General features: G+C 39.0%; 2 protein-coding genes across 3 annotated transcripts in view; both read left to right on the forward strand.

Moving 5' to 3' along the window:
• The window catches only part of tarbp1 (TAR (HIV-1) RNA binding protein 1), a 28803-nt gene extending 7291 nt beyond the window's left edge, over positions 1-21512 (forward strand). Inside the window, exons 13-29 of one of the 2 annotated variants that reach the window (XM_079636414.1) lie at positions 190-348; positions 966-1174; positions 2108-2327; positions 6763-6954; positions 7073-7263; positions 7650-7721; positions 8006-8126; positions 8287-8397; positions 8787-8939; positions 9158-9244; positions 9324-9529; positions 10302-10383; positions 10663-10834; positions 11010-11189; positions 12717-12841; positions 13221-13357; positions 21014-21512. In XM_079636414.1, the coding sequence (XP_079492540.1) occupies positions 190-348; positions 966-1174; positions 2108-2327; positions 6763-6954; positions 7073-7263; positions 7650-7721; positions 8006-8126; positions 8287-8397; positions 8787-8939; positions 9158-9244; positions 9324-9529; positions 10302-10383; positions 10663-10834; positions 11010-11189; positions 12717-12841; positions 13221-13357; positions 21014-21185 (2589 nt within the window). In that variant the 3' untranslated portion in view covers positions 21186-21512. The remainder of the gene's footprint in view (positions 1-189; positions 349-965; positions 1175-2107; positions 2328-6762; positions 6955-7072; positions 7264-7649; positions 7722-8005; positions 8127-8286; positions 8398-8786; positions 8940-9157; positions 9245-9323; positions 9530-10301; positions 10384-10662; positions 10835-11009; positions 11190-12716; positions 12842-13220; positions 13358-21013) is intronic. The other variant, XM_079636415.1, reaches the window with a different exon arrangement.
• A 368-nt stretch (positions 21513-21880) lies between these two features.
• On the forward strand, positions 21881-25757 carry LOC307011093 (5-hydroxytryptamine receptor 1D). Its single transcript, XM_079636418.1, has 3 exons — positions 21881-22110; positions 22718-22878; positions 24380-25757. Exons 1-3 carry the CDS (start codon positions 21972-21974, stop codon positions 25643-25645), a joined length of 1566 nt encoding a protein of 521 aa, XP_079492544.1. The 5' UTR covers positions 21881-21971; the 3' UTR covers positions 25646-25757.
• The last annotated feature ends 152 nt before the right edge of the window (positions 25758-25909 follow it).

Below are 25909 nucleotides of genomic sequence, written 5' to 3' on the forward strand. Positions count from 1 at the left end.
AATCCTACCGGAAAAACTAAGCCTGGGTTGTCAACTGGTTTATTGCCGAAACCTGTTCCATCAAACATTTAGACCAGCTGATGATCATCAATTTGAACTACCTAAAACCATGTAAAATAAACTACTGTCTGGTTTTGCTGTATTTTTACAGGGGATTTTTACACTGTTGTATCTGTCTTCTCTCTCTAGTTATGTGATGTGGAGAGGTCTGAACTTTATCTCTCAGTATTAAGGGAGCTGGTTCTCACTTACTCCACTGTTTCGTGGTACGGCTCAAATCTGCAGCAGAACTACATCCCAAAACTCACCACTCACTGCTTGAGGATCCTCAATGAACCTTCTGAACAGGTGCAGCACACGCATATTAACTGTTAAATGTTTTCAACATTGATGATACAAATAAATGTTTCTTGTACACCAAATCAGCATATAAGAATTTCTGTAGGGCCATGTGACACTGAATGCAGGAATAAATTACATTTGAAATGTCACAATATTACTGTTTTTACTGTACTTGTCTTGGTGAGCTTAAGATACTTCTTTCAAAAACACAAAATATCTTACCAACCCTAAAATTTTATCCCTAGAATGCTTTTGTGTATATGCTCTTTTTCCCTTCACTTTTAAGTCAAATATAAAGTTAGGCTGTCATTACAGAAATATTTGATTTAGATTCAAGTATTTAAAATAACCATAAAGTAAGTAGAGCAGAACAACAGTCTGGTTTAATTATTATTATTATTTTTCTCAAAGCAGGTATTCTTTCCCAATTCTTTGAGCTAAACCTCAGATGTGTTGATTCCTTATTTTTCCAGTATATTTTTCATATATATATTTTTTTTCTCGAGTATTTTGGATGGTTTTTTTAAGTTAGCTCCTAGTTAGCAAATGACACGACAACTAAAAACATTTTGTAACTGAATGGCAATTTCCGATGGAATGAGATCTAAACTGTGTTTTTCCAGAATCCCTCTCTGCCAGGCCAGGTTCAGAGAGCGGTCAGTATGGCCACACTTGCGCTGTTGTGTGACATGGCTGATCGCGGTGTCCTGAAGTCCCAGTCTGAGGCCATGAGATCACTTCACTCGCTGACCGACTATTTCTACCCTTCATCATCATCATCATCCCAGCATCTCAACCAGACATTACTGAAGCCCACAACTGCGACACTCAGGTCTGTTTAAGCTCTAAAACTATTTCGGTAGACCTTTGCAATAAGGCTCCATTTGTTAATTAAAGGGATAGTGCACCCAAAAATTTAAATTCTGTCATTAATTACTCACCCTCATGTCGTTCCAAATGCGTAAGACTTTCATTCATCTTTGAAACACAAATAAAGATCCTTTTAATGAAATCTGAGCTATTTCTGTCCCTCCATTTGCTCAACTGACACTTTGACACTTTAAAAAGTTCATAAAGAGATCGTAAAACTAATCCATATGAATTGAGCAGTTTAGTCCAAATTTTCTGAAGAGACATGATCGCTTTATATGATGAACAGATTGAATTTAGGCTTTTATTGGAGGGACATGGTGGGACTGAATGCTCAGATTTCATCAAAAAGATTTGTGTTCCGAAGATGAACAAAAGTTTTACGGGTTTAGAACTGCATGTGGGTGAGCAATTAATGACAGAATTTGCATTTTTGGGTGAACTTACCAATTTTACATTACATTACACACTACATTGGTTAACATAAACTAACAATGAAAATAAGCATTTATTAATCTCAGTTAATATCAACATTTTTCAATACATTAAAATAAGTTGTATCTAATATTATTATAATGGGCATGAACAAACAATGAAGATTTGTGTTTTTATTAACTAACCTCAACAAAGAGTGTTTCTCATTGTTAATGTTAGGTAATGCTAACTAGCATTGAACTAATGGCACCTTTTTGTAAAGTGTTACCAAAACATCTTACATAAGCTACCTACTTATAAATAGTTGGCATGGTGATTATATCATGGCTGCTGTGGGTCTTCAATGAAAAGTTCACCCAAAAATTTTAACTCTATCATAATCTTCCACATCCATATGGAGGAGAACTTTTATCAAAGTATTTTTTTCTGAGGTGCGTTATCACTTGTGTGTTTACTCCAGTCATCCAGAAGATGGCCTCTTGCTGAAGGACTGGGGGCGAATTGTGGCCCAGTTTATTGGAGATCAGTGGACGTGTCTGAGTTTCCTGCAGAAGTCTGCTGGGACCGTCCGGGCTCCTGAAGCTCCTGAGGTCCTGAGGGCTGCGGTGGACGCTCTGGCATTATTGCCTGGCCATCTCATTCTGCCGGTGCTGGACTTCATGGCATCAGTCTTGCCACAGGTGGGCAGCAAAAGAGAAGGACATAGACTGGACTCTTGAATTAAATTAAAAGGTTTATTTTTGTGTACAGTGCCAAGTTAAAAAGGTGAAAATCTATTTTTAACTAGGATAAATACATATATAAATATAGAATGAGAGGTACCAAACTAAATAAATAAATTAAAATCATTAAAGGTCCCATGACATGAAATTTTCACTTTTTGAGTTTTTTTAACATTAATATGAGTTCCCCTAGCCTGTATATGGTCCCCAAGTTTTTAGAAATTTCAATCGGTGTAAATCGAGCTTTTGCTATCTTTCTCTGCCTTTGAAAAAGTGGAAGCTCAATCGTGCTGATCTTGAATCTCCTCCGTATGACGTCATACGGAGGAAATGTTACCTCCCCTTTCTCTGCTTTGCCCGCCCAGAGAATATTTCCCGTCCATGAGAAAATGAGCTAGGAAGTAGGAACGCGTGCGCGCGATTTTAGTTTGTCCACGAGAGATATCATGGCTTTTGAGCGAGCGAAGCATAATAATTGCTCAATAATTGGATGTACAAATGAACACCGAAGCCTTTTTTTAGTTCCTTCATCCAAGCCCCAGAAGAACCAGTGGATTCATTTAAAGGGGTCATGACATGTTTTTTTTTACTTTATTATTATGTTCCCTTAGGTGCAATTATAGTATTACTATAGTTTTTTTTACAAAAAACTTTTAAAATGTAGTGATTTATGACCTTTTCCCACCCTGTTTCTCATCCTCTGATTCAAACAGTCTGTTTTGGGGGTGTTTCCCCTTTAAGAGTTCAGTGTTAACGGCCACTGTTATGATTGGCTAACGTCAGTGCCTATGCATCAATTATTAACGCCCCCAGCCAGAACCTGTGCGGATTCAGCGCAACTGTTTAGTAGCGGGTGATGCATGCGAAGCGATGGCTCTTGCAATGATAAAACCTTATTATGTTTGAGCCGGAATCAGAGGAAAATGAACCATCACCACAACAACGAAGACTGGATCAGCCCGTGTCCACATGGAAAGTGAAACTATTTTGAATTAATAAAAAGAAATTAACCCGAGACACTTGAAAACGGATTATTGTTGCATAATTATCCTATAGCTTCATTTGCTAACAGTTTAACATTATTTAACTAATTCCAATGAAATGATAGGGTGTACCACGGACAAAAATGCATGCACAGACAGGCCATCTTTGAAGATGCAGCATTGATAAAGGCAACATTTTTAATTTTCTTATATCACATGTAACTTAGGACTACTAGAAAGGCGACATATTTTCAAGATTTTCTTATACAAATGTGTTTATATTAGCCATGGTAAAAAGTAAGTTTGCGTCGTCGTTATTGAGCCCATAGTCGGCACAGACTTATCTTTGAGCAACCGTTTTCTGGCAAAGCCAAGCATCATATTGGGATTTTTTGGTCATATTGGTCATCCTTCAAATGTATAGAACACTGCCGTGACTGGGACGTCCGCAAAAAATAAAGTGCATCCATTTTTCCCTGACGCCTGGATATTACAGCGTATTTAAAAAGTAGTTTAAAGTTTTAAATACATTACTTACAGTTTGCGTCGTCGTTGTTGAGCCCAGAATAGACGGCACGGACTTATCTTTGAGCAACAGTTTTCTGGCAAAGCTCAAAACAGTCATCCTTAAAATGTATAGAACAAACGCTTAAACTAACACTGCCGTGACTGAGACGTCCGCAAAAAATAAAGTGCATCCATTTTTCCCTGACGACTGGATCTTTCGCAGCGTATTCAAAGATGTAGTTTGTCCACAGCCAGGAACAGCACATCTGCAGCGTCGTAATCTTCCTGCAGACTCACTCGCTGTCCGTCGACTGAACACTTGTGAGGCGCGCGGGCGCGACAACGATACGAAGTGAGCGTAGTTGTCTTGCGCTTTAAGCGTAGTTGCCTTGCGCTGGAGGCGGTCATATGCAAACGCTGGTACGTCACTTCGTACCGTGACGTCACTTCTTACCATGGATCCAGAACGAGCTGTATTTAGAGCTTGATTAAATAAATGATTCGTTTATAATGGGGAGGACGTCTTAAGCTATGAAACTTGCAGGACGTTTTAATGGTACAAAGACCTCTTATATACCAAAAGATCAAGGCAAATTTGGTTTCTCATGTCATGACCCCTTTAATTTTCTCTGGAAATGCGCCGACACAACTCCCCAAAGTTTTGCATGTCTGCGGCACACATTTCACCGACGACTGTTTCCTCAACTTGGATCACTAGCTGCTACAGAGCTGGCCTCAACGAACGTCTGAAAATAAATCGATCGAGCCGAGCAACAATTTCTGATGTGTAATTGTTCAAGTTCAGACAGGTAATCTTTCTCTCAAATCGTTCAATACTGCTGTTTATGCCTCAGTAAGTCAAGCCAGTGACTAAAATATCAACTTCACATCGTTTCTTTTAGTAGGATGAAAATAAGCGTATTTAAATTGTGAATAAATGATATACAGAAAGCGATCAAAGAACAATCTTTGTAGGAATCGCGCGCACGCGTTCCTACTTCCTAGCTCATTTTCTCATGGACACAGCGTGATCGAGTTTATCTGGACACTTGCCAAACTCGTTATGAAATCAATGACGCACGTTACACTGCACATGAAGCTCTTACTGTATTTACATCATCGTGTTTGCATTGGTGTAAGCAGAGAGAGTGCAGAAACTGCGTTGCAATGATAAGATCTTCATTCTCGCGATCAACAACAGACTGTCATCAGCTCAATGCTCATCATGGCAACATTTTATGTGATGGGAATAGATCTAAATACTTTAAAAACTTCTGACGATTTGTTAATCTCGATAGCTGTAATAGTAAAAAGGTATAATAGCTGTAGTAAAAGTATTCGAGAGAGTTTCACATGTAAGTAGCTATTTCATATGCAAGCATGTCAGCCAATCACAGCAGTGGCCGGTTACACTGAAGTCTCACACAGACACGCCCCTTTAAACAGAGCGTTCAAATCAGAGGCTAAAACTGGGCTAGGAAAAATGCCTTTTGTTTCTAAATTATGACTATTTTCTATCTAAAAAACATACTAACATTATAAGGGCAACCCAGGACACATTATAAAATAATATAATAACCCCATGTCATGGGACCTTTAACTAGTTTTTTTTTTAAACTAAACTGACAATTAAATAAAATGTAGAACAGAAAAGTCTTCAGCGTAAAACGCCCTAACATCGCCCTAAAATAAACAAAACAAACAGGGGTGTGGCAACTCCTAAACCTAGTGTCTAATACAACGGGACATTCCTATGTGGTGCACAATGAATGTTGCACGACTTGCTTACCTACTCACTCCTTTACAGCCTTCACACAACGTGACAACTTGAGAAGAGAGAAACTTGCACTATTTTGCAGTAAGTGTTCTACAGTGGGTTATGTAAGGTAATTACGTGGGTTAAAGTAATAGTTCACCCAAAAATTCTCACACTCAAGTTGTTCCAAACCTGTATAAATTTCTTTCTTAACTATAATAATAGTATGAACATTTGAAAAAGGATTTAAAGCTACACTGTGTAATTTTTTTAAGTTGATTCTTAGCAAAAACCACTTTGTTCTTTCAAAATGATATGTGCTCATTCATGTGTAATTACTTCTACCAACTAATCAAGTATTTTCGTAAGCGTAGAATCTGCCATTTATAATACATACGGGTGAGCTGCTCGAATGGCGGAAGCCATGTTGCGCCTCCATCTTGAAAATACATTAGCCAAAGAGCGACATACCTGGAAATTCAAGCTTCGCCTTTCGCACTTTTACACTCAATGGCACCGTGACGAATGCGAGGAGGGGATTACTCGCGACTGCTGGCAGATTTGAAATAATAGGCCACCGTAGGAGTTCAACGCCCTCAGAATGAGAGGGGCTAGAAAGTAATATTCAGTTGGTAGTCATATACAATTTCACCGCTAGATGGGAGTAATTCCTACACTGTGTGGCTTTAAAGTGCTTCCGACAGAACATGCACAACTGTACACTTTACATCCACATATACATAATAACATATGATGCATCGGGCAAGTACTGTATTGGACACGTGTATATAATAAACTCTAGCAACAGTATGGAATCACAAAAACACAGATTTCTTCTAACAAGGTGTGTTCAAGATGGCAGCAGTCAAACAAATCTAGCAAAAAGCTTCCGGGACAGAGGAGATACAGGTTTTTAAACGGTTACGGTAAAAGGTGATTTGCAGCGTGAACCGGGGCATCAAAAAATATTCAGTTTATTTTATTTTTGAAATTGTAAAATGATGATTTCCTGTTGGTATTTTTATTTTTGAAACTGTAGAAATATGATTTTCTGTTGGTATAAAAAAAAAATATTATTTTTCTGCACCTTTTTACGGTCAGGTTACGTTGGTGTGATGTGTTTAGTTCATGGGTGTATTTTCTCCAGCAGGTGGTGCAGTGTGAAGAATCTCTCTGCGTTGAGGCCATGTGTGCATCATGGAAGGTGGTTCAGGCTCTGAGCACAAACCCTCATGACTTCTGGTCCACACTGCAGGGATTCGTGCGCTTGGCTTTTGACCATGGGCTTCTGCAGCTCACAGAGGAACAGAACCCCAGCATCACGGCCTGCATACAACAGGTCAGATCTACAAGCACTTCGCCTTCTCTCTTTACGTCCACAACATATTTTGAGGTATTTGTGATCAAAGATGTATATAGCTAGTGTAATATAATAAAAGCTTTCTGGTTTCTGACAGATTTTGAGTGAGCTCATGGAGTTGGCTCAGGTCCGATCAGGGGTGTTTAATGTCCTGATCCAGCATTGTTGTGAGACGTGGCTTCCAGCAGAGGGTGTCCAGTCAGACGCTGTGTTCAGTACGGCTCTCTTACACATCAACATCCTGACTGAGGCCTGTGTGTACGGCCCAGTGTTCAGAAGAGACCAAAGGTCAATTTGAACAACATTAGGAAAGATATTCAATTAGTAACATTTTATTATAAATATATAAAACATACTAACAACAATATATATAAATATATTTCTAAAAAAAAGTTTGTTTTATATATATATATATATATATATATATATATATATACGCACACACACACACACACATATACTGATTGATTTTTGTTAGTATTTGTCTTTTTATAATATCCATATCTTTTTATGTAATATTTTATAGTAATTGATTACACACACACACACACACACACACACACACACACACACACACACACACACACACACACACACATGCACACGCAGTGTATATACAATTTCATATATATACACTATTATTAATTTATTTTGCTTTATTCTCTTGCTTTCAGGCTTGTTCAGGAGGTTCAAAGCTATGTTGAGCAACTTGGTGATACTTGTGCAGCAAACACGGCTGTCAGCAGGTAAACCACAACACTAGCTGTTTGTAATGTGTGTAAGATAGAGGTCACTTTTGATACACTCATGAGTAAGGTTTCATTAAAGCATTCCTTAATTGTGAAGAAATGTTGTGGTATGCACAATTTTAGAGGTTGACAACATTGACTAAGCATGATGACTTTTACAAATAGACTATCTGGTACAAAACTACTTGAATTACATAGATTCATTGTACCTTTCCTCATACAGTAGCATGTGAAATACTTTGATGCTGATTTCCATTTATTATTCTGAATCTCATTTCCAGCGATAACAGAGACGATCAGTTTCCTCGAGTGTGTGCTTTGGCTTTTCTCTGCCGCTTGAATCCATCTGATCGTCTCCACCAGCGTCTGATGGAAGAGCTCGTGCAACGACTACTGGGGAAGGTTTGTGTTCAATTCTTAACTACAGCTCTTACTGGAAATTGGGTGTTCAATTCTTAAAGAAAGCACTTCCTGAAAACAAGTTTTGAATGCTCCTCTTCTCATTGTTATTGCATGTGTTTATGATTAAAGTTCCCTCCTGTTTCTCTTTTCCTTCCCTCAGGATGCCGAGATTTCAAAATGCAAAGTACGTTACTATAGCAACTCCATCCAGCACCGAGTGAAGAACCGCGTGTGGCAGACGCTGCTGCTGCTACTGCACAAACTCAGACCGGTTAGAGCTCTACACGCATACGCACGCATGCATATTAATACACTTTGATTTCAAGGATTTTGGTAACAACCTCACAAAGTAATATTAACATTCAGTCATTTCTACTAAACATTACTCGATTAAATCTTGTGGATGTATAACAGGCCTACATAATAAGATGGGCACAATGAAGAAATGAATCAATTAAATATTCTATAATGATGACGTGTGTGTGTGTGTGTATGTATATATATATATATATATATAATGTGTGTGTGTGTGTAGAAGAAATTTAAAAACATTGTGTGTGTGTTTTGAAAAATATTTTTTTTCCATATGAAAATTAGTTACGTTTTTCTAGCGGGTAAGACTTATATAGTCACTTTAATAGTGTACATTATCTGTCACAGGAGTTTGTGTCGGACTGTGTGTTGAGTCACGTGTGTGAGGCCGGGTTCTGCAGTAACCAAGCATCCGTCAAGTACCTGATCGAATGGACCCTGATCCTGATCCTCCATCTGAACCCGTCTCGCATCCAGAACCTGTGGAACTGTTTCGGTCTGGTGAGTCTGAACTCATCAACACAAACTGCAATCTGCAAACAAGTGCGACACATACGCAACAAAACCAGGCTTGATTGCTTCTCATTCCAAGTTCTGCGGTAGAAAAAATAACTAGATAAAACTCGAACAGGAGGAAGTATTTTAACATCTCAAATATTACACACAGCAGCTTGAGTTATCTAGATAGTATATTTACTTGTAAATCATTTGTTTTGCAGGAGCATGAGAAGACAAAAACAAGCATTTGCACTTTTCTCTCTGTCCTCGTGCACCTGAACGTCATCTTCCCGAAACTGCAAGATAAGGTGCAGTTTTTATCATTTGAATCGAATTTGTTCTTCTGCGAACAGGAAGAAATCAACATTTATTTGTGTTTTCTCTCAGGAGGTGCAGTGGCGTAGAGCGGTGGAGGTGAGCCTGCAGTGGTGTTTCAGTCATAACTTCAGCGTTCGTCTCTATGCCCTGCTCGCCCTTAAGAGTGTGTGGGAGCTGGAGGACGCCCGTGTCCTCATGGAGGGAGACCTAGGTGGGCTGACCACGGTGGTCCAGGCCTGTTTACAGCAGGCGGAAGCCATGCAGCAGAACACAGGGTGAGAAAAGATTCACTAATTAACCCACAGCTCACTGCATCTTATTTGATTCAGGAATTTCTAAGGCCTCTAAATTATCGACATGATCAAAACTTTGCTGAAAAAACTCTAATGCCTTCTGATGTCTAATTAGTAGTTTATGCTTTTTTTCAGCAAGGCCTTTTAATATAAAGAATGCCTTTTAATACATTTTAATGTACCACCCCTTCAGGTCGTGGTACATGTTTTTTTTTGCTGGGAAATCTTTACTGATTTTTGTTTAGTAAATGTAAGAACTTTAATATTTCAAGATGAACACTTATTGGACTAAAGCTACTTGGTTTAATTGATTATCCATACATTTTTTTTTTAAATATTCAAATGTGATCTTCAGGCTTTTAAAATTAGGCTTTTAATGAACATATATTTGTCAGTCATCATATGTTTTGAGGTTTGATCAGAAAAAATAAGCATTTAAATATCTTACTAAGACGTATTATTGGGAGATATAGAGTGACAATTGATATTTATAACCATTTTATGTAAGTAGTGTGATACAGATCTCATTCATTTACATTAAGTCTATCAGAATTTTTATCTGGCATTTTGGTCATATAAATATCAGCAAGTGCATTTTTTCCTCCTTGAATATGAACTCCATATATGCTTTACAGGGTTTAATAGACCTCCGAATGCGATCCTAAATTATAGTGACAAATTTTGGGACTGGTTTTTCTTAGATTCTCAGAAGAAACCTGGAGACTTTTAAAACTTTTTTTTTTTTTTTTCACAGAAACGCAATGAAAAATTGGTCTAGAATCCAGGAGCATTTCTTCTTCAGTGCTTTCCACCCAATCAGGGATTACAGTGTTGAGGTGAGAAAACACGCGCACACACACACACACACACACACACACACACACACACACACACACACACACACACACACACACACACACACACACACACACACACACACACACAGTTTTGCCATCTTTGTGGGGACTCTCCATAGGTGTAATGATTTTTATACTGTACAAACTGTATATTCTATTCCTACACACACACACACCTTTTTTTTCTATCGTCTGTGTATAATCTGATTTGTTCTGTGCTGTTATAATCCATCAGCATCACATTCTCTGCTTCCCCAGACAATATTCCAGACCTTTCCCAGCCTCTCGGAGTTGGCAGAAGATGAGTGGCTTCCACTGTGGAAATTTGAGAGTTTTGTTGTCTTCCCGATGTGCGCCGCCCTGCCATTGAAGAACCGTGTGAGGGATCTCTGTGAACTCCAGCCTGGTGACTGGATCCAGCAGGACAAAGGTAATCACCACATGAGGGCAGCAGAGAGCAAGAACCACACCACACTTATAAAAACTATTTCCCTTGTTTCAATCAGTGTGAGGTCTTGTCAGCTCTAATGTTCAGTTTTTAGCTAATTTGTTGGAAGAAGAGTGCAATCATTACATTACAAGCACACATGTTATATGTCTAATAGGTGTTTTGGAGCAGGACGAGCGCTGGGCAGAAGTGCAGAAGAAAATCACCCCGTGGAAGCTGAGCGTCCAGGAGCAGGAGCCTGAGCTCATGGCCCAGCAGAGGGCAGCACGCCTGGGCAAACTCACCAGCAACCTCCTGGTGGTCGCATCGCTCATCGACAAGCCCACCAATCTGGGCGGTAAGACAAATAGACAAAATGAATGATAGTAATATTATATAGGAGAAGGGACCAATAAAATAGTTTATGATGGCTAAGCCCTAAACCCTTGAAAGCATCTGATCATAGCGATGTGGATGTTTGCACGAGCTCCGCAATTCAGCACTCCAGTGAAGGCATATTTAATATAGCACTTTATACAATAGATTGCTTTAAAACAAGCAGCTTTACAGTATTGAATATACAACAGTGTCATATAGTCATGGATTGGACAATGCACTTTCTGTATCTGTCTGTAAAATATAATATATACGTATATATACTAGTGCTGGGCAATAATTAATCGCGATTGATCGCATCCAAAATAAAAGTTTGTTTACATAATATATGTGTGTATACTGTGTTTAATTAGTCTATTTTGTATACTGTATATAAATACACACATATATGCATGTATATATTTAAGAAAAAAGTGTTATTTAGATATAAAATATTTATGTGTAATATAAAATATGTATAAATATATATACATGCAAATATTTCTTAAATATATTTGTATTTGATATTATCATAAACCTTAATTTTGGATGCGATTACAGGGTTCCCGCGGATCCTTAAAGTCTTAAATTCGATTTTTAAAATTTAAGGCCATAAAAAGTCTTAGTCTTATTTTTTACTTATGAAAGGTCTTAAATTTCTTAAAAGGTCTTAAACATAGCCCTATTATTGAGTGCATCCTGTAATGGTCTTCTTTGTCTTTGCTGTAACAGATATTAGTGTGTCTCACACTGGTTTCATTCTGTTTGATCTTTGTTTTTTTATCATTGCAACTATAACATTGCAACTATTGAGTGTAGACATTCAACACACACATCTTCCCTTCTGAATCAACCAACAAATCTGTTTTAACACAAGCTCATTATAAAAGGCTCATTCATCACATTCAAACATTCTGCACAAGCCAACTATTGTTAGTTTGATAGGCATATGGTTTTCATTCATGCAGTTTAATCTGTCACATTCTATGAAAAAATATCGAGGTGCTCCGTTGCATTCAACAAGACTGATAAAAGAAGCCACCGATGAATATGAATGTCTGTATCATATAATATATGTGAAATGTTTTTTGAAAATGTGTTTTTTGAAAGAAATCTCTTATGCTCACCAAGGCTGCATTTATTTGTTTGATCAAAAATACTGTAAAATCATTAATATTGTAAAATTATTGCAATTGTTTAAAATATAGTTCCATTTTACTATATTTTAAAATCTAATTTATTCCTGTGATGGCAAAGCTGAATTTTCAGCATCGTTATTCCCGTCTTCAGTGTCACATGATCCTTCAGAAATCATTCTAATATTCTGATTTGATGTTGAAAACAGTTGTGCTGCTTAATATATCTGTGGAAACTGTTTAATTTTTCCCCCTCTCAGGATTTTTGATGAATCAAAAGTCAAGAGATTTATTTGAAATATAAAAATAGCTAGACACGTTACTATTAAGACTATCAGAGGACTAAAGCGCAAGTGTTTGTGTGTCTGTTCCAGGTCTGTGCAGGACGTGTGAGATCTTTGGAGCCAAAGCTCTGGTTCTGGACAGTTTGCGACACATTAATGATAAACAGTTCCAGGCGCTCAGTGTGTCTTCAGAGTTGTGGCTGCCAATGCTTGAGGTGTGTTTTTATTTCTGGCCCGGATATAGATTCTTTATTTGTATAGGCTATCAATTCTGTTCAGTTTATTTTTGACAAATATATCGGTTGCTCAAAACTAATCCAAAGAAAGCAATTGTGTTTCCATTTGGTTGTTCTAGGGGTGCAAAAATTACACACTGCAGCTTTAAAGAAATAGTGATATTTTGTGAGCTGAAACGAGCCTAGAGATGTTATTCTTCACAATCAGGCATTACATCAGCCAAATACGTACTGCACGAAACCATCAGAAGCTCGGTTGTGTGGGGTGAAATGTAGAATGTGTGCATTCTGTTGATTGAATCTGTCATGATTAATGAAGCCGTTCTGAAATCTCAAGTCATCTCTTTTTATTTTTCAGGTGAAGCCTGCGGAGTTGTCAGATTACCTGCAGCTGAAGAAGAGAGAGGGATATTGGGTTATAGGCGTAGAGCAAACATCCAACAGCCAGAGTTTACAAGATTACACGTTTCCTGAGAGAAGCCTCCTTTTACTCGGGTAAACCAACACCTCCAATTTACCGCCCAAATTCTGACTATATGCAGTGGCACCAAAAAGTGTTTGTACATCTCAGCCACACTCAAAAATATATGAATTTCAATCATATTAGCAAATGTTCTAGCAGAGTATCTACAGAAATGTTTGACAACCACATTTTAAGTTATGTAATGCAAAGATATTTATACATTTTTAAGGATCAGTGACCCTAATAAGGAATGCGTCTTGTAGCTTGAAAAGTACATTATGTAACTTTTTTTTTCCAGTCCTTCTTCCAAAACATCTTTTTTGTCTTACCCTAATTCACTATGGTAAGCCTATAAAATAAGTGTTTGTTTTAGACGGGTCGGGATGGTTTTCGCTGGAAATTGCGTACATAGGCCACTCGCCTGTCTAGTCATATCTGTAAATAGAGAAAAGATGCTATGTGGGAGTGACATAGGTTTGTTATCTCAATGAGCTATAAAGTTTAACATGGAGTGCGCTAAATCTTGAACATTAAAAAAAAAAAAAACACTGAACAGAAGAGAGTCTGCTGGCAAAAAGAAAACACGACAGAGCTAGTCATAAAACAAGAATCAACATTAGCTTGGCTTTTCGGAGATAGAATTGAGGGGTTTGGAATGTTGTAAAGGTGACGCTGAGATGGTGAGACGCTGAGAACCATATTCATCTGCACAGTCATGCAGAGCCGAAGCACAACCAAAACAATTTTCTTCCGCAAAATGCATGAAGGTTTGTTTTTAACCGCTAGAGGTTCAAAAGTTACAGTGTACCTTTAAAATGCATGCTTTTAAACATCTGTTTGTTTAATATATCTTCAAAAACAATTTTGACCCCTTAAAGTCCGCGTGAACCGGAAGTTGCAAACGACTTTTCTCAAGTATTGTGACGCATTTCCGAGTGAAACGGAATATTGAACAGAGGGCAGGGTTTTACTTTAGCGCTCCTCCTCTCCATCTCTCGCCCATAGCAGAGTAACGGTTTGAGGGGAGTGGTTAAGCGTTTAACCAACCCATGCCGTCAAACCTACGTCATCAGAAAAAGAACCATTCCAGACCGGAAGTAACTTTTTAGACTTTGATTAAAGATAACCACGGCAAACAATTTTTTTCTGTGTATTAACTTGCACGGATTAATTGTTCACCACAAGACTATTTATCTTCTTATTTCCACAACAAGATTAACAGCACCGCTAACACATGAACACTTTTCAAGACATTCAACTCTCTCCTCTGTCCAACTCCACCACCACCCACCTCCTCTTTAACTGCTGATGATCTTGCTAACTTCTTTACCAACAAAACAACTATCTGTAGTCAGTTCTCAGCTCCACACACACATGAACCCAGTCCAACCCCTCCCACTCCCAAAAACCTTCTCTCCTCCTTCTCTCCACTAACCGAGGAAGAAGTATCTAAACTTCTCCTCTCCAGTCACCCTACCACCTGCCCTCTAGATCCCATCCCCTCACACATTCTACAAGCCATCTCTCCCACACTTCTACCAGCACTCACACACATCATCAACTCATCCCTCCACACTGGCACTTTTCCTACTGCATTCAAGCAGGCTCGGGTAACTCCACTGCTTAAGAAACCGACATTAAACACACAACTCTTAGAAAATTATAGACCTGTCTCTCTCCTACCATTCATTGCGAAAACACTTGAACGAGTTGCCTTCAACCAAGTATCATCTTTCCTCACTCTGACCAACCAACTAGATGTTAGCCAATCTGGCTTCAAGAAAGGGCATTCAACCGAAACTGCATTGCTGTCAGTCACAGAAGCCCTACGGATCGCAAAAGCTGCCTCCAAATCATCAGTTCTCATTCTCCTGGATCTGTCTGCTGCCTTCGACACTGTGAATCATCAGATCCTCCTGTCCACCCTCTCATCACTGGGCATCACAGGAACTCCTCTCCACTGGTTTGAGTCCCATCTCACAGGTAGGTCCTTCAGGGTCGCATGGAGAGGTGAGGTATCCAAAGCACATCAACTGACTACAGGGGTTCCTCAGGGTTCAGTTCTTGGACCGCTCCTCTTCTCCATTTACACCACATCACTGGGACCCATCATACAGGTATTCTCTTACCACTGCTATGCTGATGACACCCAGCTCTACCTCTCATTATCCAGCTAGATTCAACTTTAATCACCCCATCAAGGTCGGTCAGAAACCTTGGAGTAACATTTGATGAGCATCTGACCTTCACAGACCACATCACAAAGACAGCTCGATCATGCAGGTTTGCACTGCACAACATCAGGAAGATCAGGCCTTTCCTAACTGAGCATGCAACACAACTTCTCGCCCAGGCCTTGGTTATCTCTAGGCTTGATTACTGCAATGCTCTTCTGGCTCGTCTTCCATCATGTGCAACTAAACCTCTACAAATGATCCAGAATGCTGCAGCCCGTCTTGTCTTCAACGAGCCCAAAAGGACCCACGTCACTCCTCTGTTCATCTCTCTGCACTGGCTACCGCTCGCATCAAGTTCAAGGCATTGACGCTTGCTTACAGATCGACCACAGGCTCAGCTCCCTCCTACTTTCACTCGCTCCTACGAGTCTACATCCCTACCAGAAGCCTGCGATCGGTCAATGAGCGACGGCTCGTGGTACCATCACAGAGAGCTACAAAATCACTCTCCAGAACATTCTCATTCACGGTTCCATGCTGGTGGAATGATCTCCCTACCCTCGCCCGGAATGCAGATTCCCTAACTACATTCAAAAGACAACTGAAAACTCATCTCTTCCGTGAGCACTTGACATAAAAAAAAAAATCCTCTTCCTTTAATCCTCCCTTGTTTGGCTTATGCTACTCTGAGCAATGCCTGAACTTTGTATTTTGAGCACTTCTTGCGTTATTTTTACCTCTTCACGATGACTCGCTTGCTGTAGTCCTCAGTTGTAAGTCGCTTTGGATAAAAGCGTCTGCAAAATGACTAAATGTACTGTAAATGTAAAGACTAGTAATATCCGCTAACAAAGTAAATAGGGTCAATTTTGATTTCATGCCGACTTTAATTGTAAATACATTTTGAGGCCATTGTACAAGTGATCTCTTTCGATTAATAGACTGTGCACGTTAGCATATGCTACTTCCGGCTGCAAAACCGATAGGGGGTGTCTAGTTTCCGGTAGCCTGATGGACGACGTAGAGGATGTATATTTCTCCAGATGTCTTGGACATTTGCCGAATATTACAGTCGATCGATGATGTTTATCGACTGGTTAGTGATTTTTCTCCAGCTCCCCAGAGCAAGAGAGAGAAGGGGTTTAAATATTACATCTCTCAGTATTTGCATAATTTTGAAGGTAACGTTAAGTCACAACAACAACATCCATGCTACGTGCTCAAGCTATGCTATCTGGTAGGCCTAACTGTTATGTTATTCAAATTCAAATTTATTTATAAAGCACTGAATAAAACAACACAGTTCACCATAGTGCTGTACAAGCAGTAAAACAGTGTTTTAAACTTCATAAAACATTCAAAAACATATATTATAAAAAGGAAATAAATGACACTAGTACCCTTCACACTTATCTTGATCGAACGCTATCATAAAAAAAATTTCAGGTGGCTTTTAAACTGACTGAGTGTAGGAAGGTCCCTGATATACAAAGGTAAACTGTTCCATAATTTAGGGGCTGTGACCGCAAACGCGCGATCCCCTCTAGACTTCATCTTAGACCGAGGAACAACAAGACGTTTCTGAAATTGTGATCGTAATGATCTCATTGACTTTTGTTCCTGGATTAGATCAGCAATATAAGATGGGGCTAAACCATGTAACGTTAGAGATTTAAAATACAAATAACAGAATTTTAAAATGAATATCTCTCTATACATTATAAAAGTCGAAATCATGCGTTAGATAGTGCATTTTCCCGAACAGTTTGTGTTAGCCATTGTTTTATGAATGATGTTCGGAGGCTATGATGTTGACAACCACTCTTACACATGTCATACGGGGAGTAAAGGTATCCGACGTTGGTTCGTTCGTTATCAAGTTAGGCTGTTTTCACACATATTTCTAGACAGGTCTCCCTTGCAAAATAGGTTCTAACCCCAGAGGCTTCTCCTGGTTAAAGGGTATAATATAATAATAATAATAAATAATTAGTAGCCTAAAAACTTCCGTCTAGTTGTCATGGATACGCAACGCTCCACTCTGTAAAGCGACTGCTTGGGTGCGGTGACAAAAAGCAGATGTGACTATGAATCTCCCCCCGGTGGTACATAGTGGCACGCAGCAATGGTGGTTATAACCACCGACTGCCCTTTGAAAAAGTGAATCGTTTTTTTTTGTTTTAGGTCCATTGCGAACGATTAAATTAACTTAACGCCGGTCCACTGATGTAAACAAGACGGCAACCGGAAACGAAGTACCCAATTTCCGTCCTCAAGCCGGAAGTTAGCATTTTTCTCGTGCACAGAGCGAATTATGAAGAGTATGATTGTCTTTGTGAAGGGAGGTGAAAATAGAAACGTTTCAGTGTGCGCTGACGGTGCGGTTTAACATTATGAGGCTAATTGATGTGTCTCTCCCTGTGAGATTTCCTCACCTCTGAATGCAGAGAGAGAGAGAGAGAGAGGCAGGCATGTTCTGACATGCCCAAGCGCTCATCAGCAAAAACACCCAACATAAATGTGCCATTTACACGTACAAGAAGCATCAGCCATCACTCAGTCTTTTATTATATTTTAATCATCAACCATAATTCACTCATAGAACAGTAATCTAACAATCTTTCCAAACTGAACAATAAAGTAACAGCATCTCACATTTTACAGCAGCCGTTGATGCAGTGAAAACTAGTACATTTAATCATCTTTTATAAACGTATTAAACTTAAATAAAGTTTTATTTTATATTTCTCAAGGAGAGCTGTTATGTTGACCATATGTTTATAAGCAACAGGTTTGTGTTGTGAAACGGGACTGATACAGTATATTAATCACACACAGGGTACGTGTTTGGAAGAATCAACGAGTGTTTGTGTGTGTTTCATGATTTGTCTTGCTGCATCACTTCTCTTAGAGGCAGTAAAGCCACCTGATGTTTCCTGCACATCACTGTGTTATTATGTCTGATTATCTCACTAATGCAGAGCTGTTGAGCAGCAGTTTAAGTCAGACTTATTATTTAAAAGCTTGCTTTATTAGTTCAATCAGCACCTGTACACTTCTTATCTGACCTCATCAGCAGGCCTAGATTCAATTAGTTGTTCACACATACACATTACATTTTAGAGCCTTTCTCTTTAAAGCTACACTGTGTAATTTTTTTAAGTTGATACTTAGCTAAAAACACTTTGTTCTTTCAAAATTATATGTGCCCATTAATGTACAATTACTTCTACCAACTAGGGATGCATAACGATTAATATGCATCCCTAGTTGGTAACTAATCCAGGGCAACTAATCGTTTGCAGAATAAAAGTTTTTGTTTACATCATATATGTGTGTGTACTGTGTAAAATAATTATGTATTTATAAATACACACACATGCATGTATATATTTAAAAAATATTTACATGTTTATATACATTTCTATATTTAAATATAATTTATATTATATGTGACCCGATCTGGCGAAATGAGTCGGAAGTCGCAACGTTCCATTTTAAGATACTTAGATAATGTGAAAAAAACAATAAAAAAAAAAAAATTTTTTTTTTTGCTAATTTCAAAGAAAAGACATTCAAAAATAATCTTCCAAAGTTTCGTGGTCCAGATAATTGAGCAAATGTATTTAAATGACTATTAAACTTGACAAAGTTTTACTAAATTCGTTGGAAATGAACATTGCTTTTCTCAAATCCTCTCGTCACCTCTGAGCATTTCCCGGGTATCCCCTGAAACGTCTCTATCTCTGCTCTCCAAATGGTGTTACACGTTGTATTGAGCCAATCAAAAAGTTTAGAAATGTACACAAACGCTGATCATTTGTCAATGGGAAGCCCCGCGGCACGCGATTGGTCCAGCCATCCTCCTGTCAGACTCGCAGCGCTCTGTGTAAACCCAACATTTAACTGTTGGTATCTCCGTTATTAATTTGTTACACTGTTATTGTCAACTAGCCTACACACACACACACACACACACACACACACACACACACACACACACACACACACACACAAACGCGCACAAACGCACGCGCGCACGCACGCACACACACACACACACACACACACACACACACACACACACACACACACACACGCACAAACACACACACACACACACACACTCTTTCTCTCTCTAGCTAAAATGTAGCACTTCTGTTCAATCTTTCTAAATTTTTGTAAATCTTTGTAAAAGTGCCTTTTAAAATATTTATTCAAATAAATACTTTACAATAATTTGATCTTCAGCCTGGTTTACTGTAATAGCATTTATATATATTAATATCTTTGGTCAAATTAAGCTGTAAAAAAAATAGTTTATCCCTTTAAATGCAATGGATTTTGAAAGATATCTACAAAAATACGGGCAAAAAACTTTAAAAGCTATTTTCTCAGGTTTCCAGTTGGAAAAAGAGGGCAGACGACCATCATTCAAATGTGTATATCTTTAAAACCATTCAAGGTATGACTTTGACTAGGATATCATTTGAAAGCTTATGATCTCCTCTTTCCATTGATATCAAAATCTCAATTTTGAAATTTGGGTCACTGTGACTCATTTTGCTGGATCAGGTCACATATATAGTTATAAATACTTAATATATAAATAGATTTTTTACTTAAAATTATACATGCATGTTTGTATATTTATATATACATAATTATTATACACAGTACACCCACATATATGATGTAAACAAAAAGTTTTATTCTGCAAACTATTAGTTGCGATTAATCGTTATGCATCCCTACTACCAACTAATCAAGTATTCTCGTAAGCGTAGAATCTGCCATTTATAATACATACGAGCGAGTCGATCGAACGGCGGCAGTCATGTTGAAAATACTTTAGCAAAAAGGGACATACCTGGAAATTCACCTTTTACACTCAGTGGCACCGTGACGAATGCGAGGAGATTACTCGCGACTGCCGGCAGATTTGAAATAATACGGCCACCATAGGAGTTAAAACGCCCTCGGAATGGGAGGGGCTATAAAGTAATGTTCAGTTGGTAGTCGTATACAATTTCACTGCCTAATGGGAGAAAATCCTACACAGTGTAGCTTTAAGGAAGATGTAGCAAAAAATACAGATGGCTGATCTTGTCCGAAGAGGCATATACAATTTTTTGTCCAATATAATGCCCAAATAGCATTTCATTTTCCATGTGCTTCTTTCAACACGGGATCCAAAAATGCACTTGTCAAGTAATTTCTTTGAGATATTAAACCGGGTAAATGTTTTAAACAGAGACTGCCGAGAAAGCAAATGAGTCAAAATGATTGGTCAAATTCATCAAAATTAACATGCCAGTTAAAGGGGATTTTTGCGGGTGCCGATTCTGTGTGGGTCTGCTCATTGGCGTAAAATTACCATTGAAAATGGCTTTATAAACTCATTAGCTTGACTTGAACATTACATTAGGGTGACCTTAGCATTCCATCGGATATGAATTTTTGAATTCTGCTTGGTGCATGACTCTAAAGTGTCTGTTTGTCTCCGAACAGAAACGAAAGGGAAGGCATTCCTGCAAACCTGCTGCAGCTGGTGGACGTGTGTGTGGAGATTCCTCAGCACGGAGTCATCCGTTCCCTCAATGTGCACGTGAGCGCCGCCCTGCTGGTGTGGGAATATACCCGCCAGCATTTAGGACAAAACCCCGCAGCCCCTCGGTGCTGAATTCACTGAGCAAGTCTTCTGTGTTTTAGCAGAAAAAATTTGGGAGATGTTGCATTTTACACCATTTTTCTAAGGAAAAGTTGTGATGGATTTTGCATGACAAGATTCCCCAAATTTGATTTTAAATATGAATGAAGCAGTTTTCTATATTTCTATGGCATCTATCCATGTACCGTTTGTTGTTCCTTTTCCTTCCCTTTGAGTTTTTATTTTTCATTCTGTATTAACAAGTTTTGTTTGATGAATTTGTGTTTTATCTTATATTTTAAGAGAAGTATTTTAACATACCTTTGAATTTAGATTAAATAAACTTTTTTTCTCTCTCACAATGACTAAGTTGATATTTAATTCACATTTACACATCATATTTGATGACACATCAATGCAATGCAAAAGGCCAATTAATCACGCGTAGCCGTTGTAATCCCTTGAGAAACTAAGCATCTGTGTAAATATAGACCGTTTAAATGAGCCACATATTCAAGCGGTAGCGGTGTAATTGACAAGTCAAGCGTTTGATTTTTCCATGTTGTCATCGCTGTGGATAAACTGATGAAGGGACCCTGGAGATGGTAAACTGCATTGTCAGGTGCTCACAGGGCAAATGAAGAACCAGAGAGGAGTAAGAAGCAAACTGTCTGCTTTAAGTATAGGCAGGTTATTATTTTGATTAAATACTGTAATATATTCTTATAAGCTTTTTGCATTATGGAAGAATTTTTTTTTTAAAGCTAAATTGCCAGGTTGCTTGTGACGCACCTGAGATACCAGACTGAGTGTTTGTAAATGGAGTCCTCGGCTGGTGAGTGGTTTGAGTCTGAGTTTCAGATGCGGACTGCACTGAGGAACTCAACCGTTCTGTCGCCTCGAGCGCGTTTGGTTTTGGAGACTCTGATGGTGCTGATGAGTCTGGCCGCAGTGGCGGGTGAGCTTTACACTACGCTTCATTAATGTGTGTGAATGTCAGAGCTTTAAACTACGCTTCATTAATGTGTGTGAATGTCAGAGATGTCGTGTGGACATGAGAAAGTTTTGCATTTGATGTCTAACTATATATTTCGGATGAATTATTATGGTTTAAGAGAATGATTTGTGTTAAGTTGTATTAGCTGTAACATGCAAAAACATTTTCTTGTGAATATTGTTTTGACTGGTATCTAACACAATGCTAACAAAATCCATAGCCCTAATGACATCATCCCGATGGATATGATGGGAAACGACAACCCACACATTACAAACTTCATCAAATTAATTGCTAATACTTAGGGTGGAATGTTTTAGAGAAAGGCAAAAGCACAAACACTGTCAGATATTGGTATGATAATTTCAGAATTGTAAAATGCTAACAAATACAACTTTTGATTTTTATAATGTATAAGATTAATAAATGCTGTAGACATGCAGTTCATGTTAACTAATGTAGTTAACATATTAAATGATGAAACCTTATTGTAAAGTGGTACCCTATGTTTGGGGTGAAAATTAATATAATATGTTTATTCTGTTGTGCTTTTGTTTCTCCTTGTCAGGAAACATTCTGGTGATTGTGATTGTGGCAGCCACAAAAACCTTCCACACTGTGACCTCCGTCCTGATCATGAATCTGGCCGTTAGCGATTTCTTAGTGGGAATAGGCGTCATGCCGTTTGTGGCAGTTTCCATTATGAACAACGGATGGGTAAACTACAATGTTAGTACATAATGCTTTACATCCAACATGTATAACTTAAAGGTGAAGTGTGTGAGATGTCGGAACCCCTAGCGAGACCAAATGGAATCGCAAAAGTAATGACCGTTTCCCCACCATCTGCCATTCGCTGAACAAGCCATTAGTCCCGCCCCCAAACTCAAGCCATTGGTTGAATTAATGTTGCATGTTTAAGGCCTGTTCATAAGAAAAATGGTAACGGAGGATGACATTCTTTTTATTAGAAGTACCCCAGTTTTAAATGCTCGGAACTCTGGTGGGTTCTGATTGGCTGTCAATGTTTTTCAACGTTCATCAGTTGGGAAAAAAAGTGCAGAAGTACCGACTATAGTACCAAGTCAGCACTGAATTGTGTCTACCAGCATTTCCCTCTTGCATTTTGAGCAATGTTGAATGGATTCTTAAACCCCTCTAAATTGCCCATTGTGTTCACGCGCTCAATCTGTGATTGGCTACTATGATCAACGCTTCAAAAACATGTCGTCTTTGACGCTCTTCATCAAGCGCTTACACAGATACACACGGGAGAGTTTGAAAGCGGCATCTATCAGCGGATCTGTCTATCAGCGGATATATTAGGATCCGCTGATAGGCGCCTCCTTTTAAACACTCTCGTGTGTATCTGTGTAAGCGCTTGATGAAGAGCGTCAAAGATGTCATTGTTGATCATTGTAGCCAATCACACACATATTAAGCGCGTTAACACAATGGCCAATGACAGGCATATATGTTTAGCGCGTCAACACAATGGCCAATCACATATATGTTGAGCGCATCAGCACAATGGCCAATCGGAGGTGTTTAAGAATCTGTTCTGACTTGGTTCCGAAGTCTGTACTTTTTGAAAGCTCTACTAGGATGATTGACATTCTGAAACAAACATAGCAATGTTTTGCATAGTGTTTATTTTAACATTGATAACATTACATACATCACCTTTAAGTTGTTTAAAGTTACAAAATAACATTTTGAGTAGGGATGCACTGATATGAAAATTTTGGCGAATACCGATATTTATTTTTATTTGAAAGCCAATAACCGATATTTTGACCGATAAATCTAAATCCAAATTTTACTATTATTTTTGAGAGCCTGATCACAAAAGTCTCACCATTAAAAGTCATGTCCTATGCACACAAATATAATGTTCTCATTTTAATTTTAATGTAGCCTATATGACAGACTTGCGCTGCACATGCTGCACTTAACTGTATTATCCTTTTTTTTCAAGTGATTCTAATCATATTTCAAGCAATTCAAAACCATCATGGTGAACAGTGCGCATCTGCTGTGTATCAGCTGAAGGACATAATCCATTATTTATCGCCTTTAATGTATCGTCCAAATGTTCTTATCAGGTCGAAACCAATAACATTAAACATATATCCGATACCGATATGGTGGCCGATATATTGTGCATCCCTAATTTTGAGTGCATTAACAGATATTTTTGTTAATTTTGAACTCTCTCTTGATCTTCCAGGATCTATGTCTGTATGTTGGCTACACATCCTCAGTCTACTGCACCGCGTCAGTTTTAACACTCGCCGCTATTGCCCTGGACCGTTACTTCTCCATCGTGGACTGCCTGCGGTACGGTTCCCGCTGCACGATATGGAGAACCAGTTCCGTGGTGATATGGATTTGGCTTCAAGCTTTATTGACCAGCTGTCCTCCTCTCCTCGGCTGGAGCAACATCAGTTTCGTTGCTCCCATGTACAGCTGTGCCGTGAACTGGGCCAACAGCCCAAGCTACACGGTCATTATGGCCTTCTTATCTTTTCTTCTACCGGCTATAATCATCCTGTTCTGCTATGTGAAGATTGTCCGTGTGGCACGGTACCATGCTAGGAGGATCCACAGTCTGGAAGAACATCTCCAGCGTAACAGAGCCACATCTGTCTTGAATCTCCAACACTCATTCATGGACACCTACACACCATCCAGGCTGATTTACTACGTGAGTGGGAGGTTTGTGACGGATCAGTTGGATGTTCCTGATGAAGTTGCTCCAGATGCACCGTCTGAGATGTCTTCCAAGCCGACTGGTGGACGTCTGCACTCTTTCATGGCTCAAATCCACACCAGTAGCCCTCAACATCCCAGTCAACCTCAGCATCATGGAGTTCTGAGGTTATTTCTGGTCATCGCCACTTTTTTCTTGTGCTGGACGCCCTACATCAGCGTAGCTCTGGTGCAGGCCACCGAAACAGCCCTGTCCCGGCCCAAGAGCGTTGTTCCCCCGTCTGCTGTCACTTTCTCCTATTGGCTGGTGCTGTTTAATTCAGATATCAACCCGTTGCTGTATGCGCTCCTCAGCAAGCGCTTCCAAGGCGCCTTGCAGAGTTTGAGATGGAAGATCCAGGCCAGGTTGGGAAGGGTTGTGGAGAGAGTAGGAGCTGAGAGATCTACAGGTGGAGGTGAGAGTGACCCCACTAACAGATCGACCCACAGTTCCACGGCGCACTCCAGAAACGACGGGGAGTCGACGTACTCTTCCGTTTTTGCTCTCAGCTCTCAGTTTCCCAACAGCCTCAGGGAGCAACTGAATAATGTTCTCCCGCTGGCCACTTGTTCTCGTCCCGTTTGTCGCGAATGTGGCGGACGGGGTTCGAGGGAGGTCGACCACCTGCAGGTTCCCTCCAAACAGCGTGAGCGGAACAGACTCCCTTATTCTGCTGCTACTAAACAGAAACAAGCCACATTCTTTTATGGACAGATCACAGTTCGAGTGGAACACATTTGCTGAGTGCATCACATACAGTCCTGCATAATGGAAACAAAGCTGAATGTTATTTGTGTTTTGTGGGTGGGTGATTATTTTAATGGAATGTTATGGGTTCAATAAAATGTAAGTTCTATGAGGCATTAAAAAGTTTAAATAATAATGTTGCCATAATGAGGTTGTAAAGAAAATGTAAAGTTTTACAAAGACAATTGAAAAAAGAAAAAAACGTATTATTCATTGTGGAAATTTAGCTTTGCCACCACAGGAATACATTTTTTTTTTTTT

Source organism: Phoxinus phoxinus (assembly GCF_949152265.1).
Source record: "Phoxinus phoxinus genome assembly, chromosome: 14".
In the NCBI taxonomy this organism is placed as follows: domain Eukaryota; kingdom Metazoa; phylum Chordata; class Actinopteri; order Cypriniformes; family Leuciscidae; genus Phoxinus; species Phoxinus phoxinus.